Source organism: Mastomys coucha, unplaced genomic scaffold (genome assembly GCF_008632895.1).
Source record: "Mastomys coucha isolate ucsf_1 unplaced genomic scaffold, UCSF_Mcou_1 pScaffold15, whole genome shotgun sequence".
In the NCBI taxonomy this organism is placed as follows: Eukaryota; Metazoa; Chordata; class Mammalia; order Rodentia; family Muridae; genus Mastomys; species Mastomys coucha.
Window position 1 is genome coordinate 142,451,726 of NW_022196897.1, and position 7,052 is coordinate 142,458,777.

The 7,052-nt window shown below is 43.4% G+C and overlaps 1 protein-coding gene across 2 annotated transcripts in view; it reads left to right on the forward strand.

Moving 5' to 3' along the window:
* The first annotated feature begins 897 nt into the window (after nucleotides 1-897).
* Aar2 (AAR2 splicing factor) overlaps nucleotides 898-7,052 on the forward strand; it is a 20,912-nt gene continuing 14,757 nt past the window's right edge. Inside the window, exons 1-2 of one of the 2 annotated variants that reach the window (XM_031372503.1) lie at nucleotides 898-963; nucleotides 4,034-4,834. In XM_031372503.1, coding sequence (XP_031228363.1) covers nucleotides 4,078-4,834 — 757 coding nt within the window. In that variant the 5' untranslated portion in view covers nucleotides 898-963; nucleotides 4,034-4,077. Of the gene's footprint in view, nucleotides 1,229-4,033; nucleotides 4,835-7,052 lie in introns of both variants that reach the window. The other variant, XM_031372504.1, reaches the window with a different exon arrangement.

Genomic DNA, 7,052 nt, shown 5'->3' on the forward strand with positions numbered 1-7,052 from the left:
ATCAACAAATTCCCTTACTATATAGAGACTACCCATAAGTTCTGTGACTCTAGAGAACCCTAATACAGCTAGGCCTATGAATAGTCATTTATTATACACATTATTTTATTTGAATTAAATACACATTACATGTATGAGGGCTATTTATGTGCTAGGCTCTAAGGGAATAGAGGAGAAAAAGACAGGCAGGTTTCCTTGCTCAGTGCTCATTTATAGATTGACTGTTGTATTCTGTAAGGCCGGGAAAACTCTGGGTGGTCATTTCCAGAGGAACTGCTGTAGTAACTATTGAAGGGACTGGTTCTCTCTTCAGGCAACAGCCTTGGTTCTGAAACTAGGGATGAGTGCGTCTAGAAGCTGGTAATTGGAGATAATAGGGAACTTTTTTTTTTTAAGATTTGTTCATTATTATAAATAAGTACACTGTAGCTGTCTTCAGACAAGCCAGAAGAGGGCGTCAGATCTCATTACAGATGGTTGTGAGTCACCATGTGGTTTCTGGGATTTGAACTCACGACCTTCAGAAGAGCAGTCGGTGCTTTTACCTGCTGAGCCATTTCAGCAGCCCAATAGGGAACTTTTGACATGGTGACTAGCATAGTAAATGTGGCTAAAGAGAGCCAACCATGACTGAGCCAGTCTGTGGCTACTGTGTGCCAACACCTGGACCATGCTTTGGCCAGCCCGTGTCTGCTTGAGACCAAAGGACTGTGGATGGTGAGTATGTTTCTGGACGAGGATATAAAGTGTATAGTTTAATTAAGGTCGTTATTCATAACTCAGGAAGTAAAATGAAACAGTAAGAAGAAAATGCAGTGCTTTATCGTGAGGAACCCAGAAGCACGGGCCATTTCTCCTGAGACTCGGGGCTCCGCCGGACTTCTTTTTACGTAGCACCTATCCGGCACCAAAGCAGTGGAACTTCCGTCCTGTTTCCGCGGAGCCGGAGTGTGAGGTGATCCGGTGAGTGTCGGCTCTTGGGGCTCCTTTCGTCCTCTGGTTTCGTTATATGTGAGCGGGCCGCCTCGCTTCTTGTCTCAGGATCGCGTTGGCGGAGTCTGGATTTGTGAGCTGGTGTCTCAGGAGGCCTTTCTTTCTGAGAACCCATCACCAGGGACACCGTGGTCAGGTTCTCTGGGGCTCACGAAGTAACTTTCCCCCCTTTAACTGTAGATTTTGGGAACCAGAGAACATAAAACTCACTCGAGCTGGTTCTGCGTGGCTTCCGGTAAGTCACCCACCCGGCTTCCTGGCTTTATTTAAATACATATTGTAGTAAGTAAAAAAAAATTAAGTTTCCTGTGTTTGGTAGGCATCTAGGACTCGAGTCTTGTGGGCATGGCAGTCTTCAGTCAAGTACACAAAGTTACACACCTGTCACAGGAATTGAACGGCAAACAAGGAATCCAGAGTATAATCACAAACATTTGACTTAGTCCCGGGTCGAGGAGGCTTTACTAAGATTTAAAAAAAAAAAAAAAAAAAAAAGTGTGACAAAGTGCTTTGAGTAGAGTTTTCTCTGGTTTGAGGGTCAGAAAGAAGCCAGTGTGGTTAGAACAGTCCTCGGGTTGGGGTGTTATTAAATAAGCTGAAGAGTTGCCAGGCGTAATTCATGCAACGTTTTCAGGCCATAGTAAGAATTTTATGTTCCCTAAAGCCAGATAGAGAACGCATTGAGGACCAAGTACTCTCCGCTCTGAGAAGGTGGTGAATAGGCTGAGAAGGTGTCTGTATCGCAGGGTTGTGAAGAATGTATTCCATTTGTATGCTTCAGCCCTTTTTGACTGTGAACTACACTCACAAGACTTTTATGCTGTGATCACACATATATACAAGCACATGTCTTCATGAACCATTCCTATCCTTGTTACTTGTGGCATTCTGATAGCTTAAAAATTCTCTTCTTGGTGCTGGAAACATGACTTGGTGGTTAAGAGACTTGCCTGCTCTTCCAGGGGACTTGGACTCCTCCCACCCTCATGGTGCTAAAACCACCTCCAACTCCTGTTTCAAGGAATCCAGCATCCTCTTCTGGCTTCTGTATAACTTTTCTCATTATTTCAGATTAGCTTTATGTCTAAAAATGATTTCTTAAGTGATGTCTTGCAGTTTGAAAAAGAGTCTTTTTCTCCTTTTTTTCTTTTTAAGGTAAAGACAATAAAGTGCTCCTAATATTTTTTGTAAAAGGATTTTTTGTTTGTTTTAAATAAAAGAGTAAACAACAAGCACTTGATTTTACTGCTTGTGAATTTTGAGGCCACTTCTGTGTAGAATACAAATATCTGGTTTTCAGTAATCGTATTCTGTGGATGTCTTTTAGGGCCCAGTAAAGATCCTGTATAGTGTCTATAATCTGAGTGTTTGTCGGTTGGGTTAGTAAGTGACTTAGTATTTAATTTAGTAAAAGTTGAAGTAGTCGATTGACTTAAATGGTTCGGGCTGAAAACATTCTTACAAATACTGCAGAGACAGTGTCTGCTACACAGTTGTTTTTAACATTGTGTATTTGTGAGTGCATCACGGGATGGTGGGTCATATGCTGGGGCAAGCATATGAAGGTTAGACAACTTTGTGGGTTCTCTTTTCTCCTTCTACCCTTCTGTGGGATCTGGCCATTGGAGTGAGGTGGTCAGTCCTACAAGGCAAGTTCCTTTACTCACTGAGTATCTGCCAGCACCCTCGACCCCTTCACTTTTAATCAGAGTGTCCTTATAGGGAATTTAAACGTGGATAAAATAAAGGATCTAAGCCTCTCCTCAGATACTCACTGTGGACCTGCCATGTCGATTTCTGCAGGGATTGCGACTCTGGGGAAGCTGTTTGATCCCTGGACTTGAGATGGTTTTGTTTTGTGATTGTTTGCTTGTTTTGTTTGTTTGTTTGTTTTGTTGTTGTTTTTTTTCCTGAGACAGGGTTTTTCTGTATAGCTGTATAGCCCTGGCTGTCCTGGATCTCACTCTGTAGACCAGGCTGGCCTCGAACTCAGAAATCCACCTGCCTCTGCCTCCCAAGTGCTGGGATTAAAGGCATGCGCCACCACCACCCGGCTCTGTTTGCTTGTTTTTAAGATAGTGTCTTGTGTATGTGTCCCAGTCTGGCCTCCAGTTGACTATGTAGCTGAGAATGACTTTAACATCTGATCCTCCTGCCTCTGTCTTTGTCTATCACAGATTTTTTTTAAAAAAGCTTTTATTTTGTTTTGTTTTTGTTTTTTATTTTTGTTTTTGTTTTGCGGTTCCAAGGATCCTTTGTGTGTAATGGACAAGCACTGTACTTGATGAACTATGTTGTTACCAGCTGCTTGTTTTTATTGTTTGATTTCTGAGACAGTTTCTAGCAGTCAAGGGTGATCTTGAACTCCAGATTTCTTTGCCTTGGTCCAGCAAGGGTTGGAGATACAGGTGTGTAGCACTGCACCTTGGCAGGTTGTTTTTAAATTAGGAGACTAGCCCTTTGATTTCTCTCATTTTCACCTAGGCTTTTGATGAGTGAAAGAAGGGAGTCTGAAAAGCTCTCCTTCACTCCCCAAACTTTTTGTTAATTTTAGATGCTCGTGAGAAATTAGGTAGTTTGATTTGACATATCTTATGGTACTCTCCAGTAGCAGGCTTTAGGTAGAATTGTAGCTTAAGTTGATTCTGCATTGTTCTAGTTTAAAATGAGCCAGTCGAGCCCTTTCCACCTTCCACTGCTGTTGATAGAGACATCTGATGGGCAGTGGACAGGAGCCTGCAGTACCAGCAAGCAGGCTTTATTTTGGTACTATGTGACTACCTGTCTTTAAGTGGTGCACCTGGAGTGATGCAATGAAAACTCTTGCTCCTTAAATCAAAACCCCCAAATCTCTTTGATCCTGATTTTCCTCATCTGTTAGACAGATGCAGGGTTGCCATGGGGATTAAAGGGAGTTAATTTCTGTCAGGATCTAATTTAATATTTGACATAGAGAATGTGCAAGAAATAAAGTATTCTTTTTCCATATTCTGTTATTCTGATCAACTCATTCTCTCTCTCTCTCTCTCTTTTTCTCTAGGAGACAGAAAAGAGCCCTGCTTTTGGTTACCCTCCACTGGCCTCATGGCTTCCATGCAAATGGATCCCGAGTTAGCCAAGCAACTCTTCTTTGAAGGAGCCACTGTGGTCATTCTGAACATGCCCAAGGGGACAGAGTTTGGCATTGACTATAACTCCTGGGAGGTGGGGCCCAAGTTCCGAGGTGTGAAGATGATCCCCCCTGGCATCCACTTCCTCTACTACAGCTCTGTGGACAAGGCCAATCCAAGGGAAGTGGGCCCTCGCATGGGCTTCTTTCTTAGCCTGAAGCAGCGGGGGCTGACAGTCCTGCGCTGGAATGCAGTTCAGGAAGAAGTAGACCTGTCTCCAGCTCCAGAGGCTGAAGTAGAAGCTATGAGAGCCAATCTCCCGGAGCTAGACCAGTTTCTGGGACCTTACCCATATGGTACACTCAAGAAATGGATCTCACTCACCAACTTCATCAGTGAGGCCACCATGGAGAAGCTGCAGCCTGAGAGCAGGCAGATCTGCGCCTTCTCAGATGTGCTGCCTGTGCTTTCCATGAAGCACACCAAGGACAGGGTGGAGCAGAACCTACCCCTCTGCGGCACTGAGTGCAAAAGCTACCAAGAGGGCTTAGCCCGGCTGCCCGAGATGAAGCCCAGGGCTGGGACAGAGATCCGCTTTTCAGAGTTACCCACTCAGATGTTCCCAGCAGGTGCCACACCAGCAGAGATCACGAGGCATAGCATGGACTTGAGCTATGCCCTTGAGACTGTGCTCGGCAAGCAGTTCCCTGGCAACCCCCAGGATGTACTTGGTAAGAAGGAAATAGGCTTTGGGGGAGGATGCTCGTGGGGTACTTAGGATACTTAGAATACAGGGCTCATCTTGGGTTATCTAGCCCAGTGTTCTTAAAGGAGGCTAGAAGGTGGACTGATTAGTAGTCATTAAAATGCGTCTTCACCCTTAGCCTAGAGATTTTAAGTCAAGAGATCTGTAACAGGTCCAGCTGGCTGGCAGTCTTATCTAATAATTTGAGCATCTTAGATGAGCCTGTACACATAATCCCATGTTTGCTAATTGCTGACATAGCCTACCCTTGCAGAGAGAAAGGATTTGAGCAATAGAGTGGTCACATTGAGATCAGAGTCCAAGGCTCTTGGTTGCTAGGCCCAATCTTTCTGTGTTCCTAGCAGCTTCCACCTGACACCTCAGTTTGCTTTTGAGTTCTTAAAATGTCTCTCTCTTCACTGGCTTAGACCAGGACTTTTATTTTTATTTTAATTGTTATAGTTTTATTGCTACTTGCACTCTTAATTTTAAAATAATATGTACTTATCACTAAATAAAAATAAAATTTACTCTAAGTCCTATACATAGAGATAACTGTTTTCATGGTTGAGTGCATTTACACTTTTTTTTTCTTTTTCCTTTGTATTTCTATGTATTTCACTTGTCCTTTATATTTCAGTCTCTTCAGTTCACTTTTATATTCTAGGAGTCTGTGATTTTTATAGACAGGATCAGAGAGCAGTGTTCTGTGCTGTGCTGAGCATTTCCCATCAGTGCTTCCCTGCTTTCTGGCTGCACAGTTCCCAGAGCTGTGGAACTAGTTCTCGGTGGCCACTCCTTAGGCGCTCCTGTTTTCTGTTGTACATGGAACCTCATAAGCACTGTGGTGAAGGTGCCTGGCTTTAGGGTTGGATAGTGGAAGAGTTGGCAGATCTGCCTCCTCAGCAGGGGGCAGGAGGCAGTTCCTCACGTTGACAGCACTCTGCATGGATTCTTAGCAAGGGCCTTTTCAATTCAGTGGTTGGAAAGCTGCCATCTTCTTTCTATTTCTGAATATTAGTGACAGCAAACATTTGGCATGCTGTTTGTGTGTGTTTATGCACATGCCACATATGGTGGCCAAAGGTTAGCCTCTGGGGTATTGTGCCTTAAATACTGCTAACCTTTTTCTTTTGAGACAGGGTGTCTCATTGACCTAGAACTCGCCAAGTAGACTAGGCTGGCTGGTAGTACACCCTGTGCGGGCGTCGGCCTGTCTCTGCCTCCCCAGTGCTGGGAGTGGGAGCACTTGTACCATTTCAGTCTTTTAAATTCCAGTTCTGGGACCTGACTCTGGTCCCTGTGCTTGAGAGACAAGCATTTTCCTGACTGAGCATCTCCCCAGCCTGTTACCCCTCTAATGCCTGTCCTTACTGTCTATAAACTGTCCAGGGCATCCACATAACTTCCTGTTGGTGAGGGTTGCTTAGAAGTTTGGTTATAGACCTGTTTATATCCTTGGCTGAGCTGATGATAAAAATGGACATTTTAATAGGTATATCATGGGGCTGGAGAGATGGCTGAGTGGGTAATAGCACTGACTACTTTGATAAAAGACCCTGGTTCAATTCCAGCACCCACATGGCAGCTCACAGCTGTCTGTAACACCAGTTCCAGAGGATCTGGCACCCTCATACAGACACTCAGACAGAACACCAATGCACATACAAAAATAAATAAATCTTTAATAGGTGTATTGTAATGCATGACATACTATGTTATATGAGTAACCTCTGAATTCCTGCTTAAACATGATTAGGAATCTTGTTTTCAATCTCTTAAACATTTCAATATTCAAAATATATCTGTACCAGATATAGGTGGCACACATTTTGAATCCCAGCACAGGGAAGGCAGAGACAGGTAGAGCTCAATGAGTTCGACCTCGAGGCCAACCTGATCTGCATAGTAAGTTCCAGGCCAGCCAGGACCTTGTTTCAAAATTTAAAAAAGATAGATAGATAGAGATGATGAAGAAGAAGGAGAAGGGTGAGGAGAAGAAGAGGAAGAAGAAAAAAATCTGTTTAGGGCAAGTTTGAATCTGTGTAACAACTCCTTGAAATTATTTCTGATACCGTTGTTTAAATTTTACACAAGGTCAAAACCTCACAAATTTGTATTAATTCCCTACTAGAGAACTTCCAGCCCAGCTTTGGTTAGTGAGACCCTTTTTCTTTTTTTTTTTTTTTTTTTTTTTTTTTTTT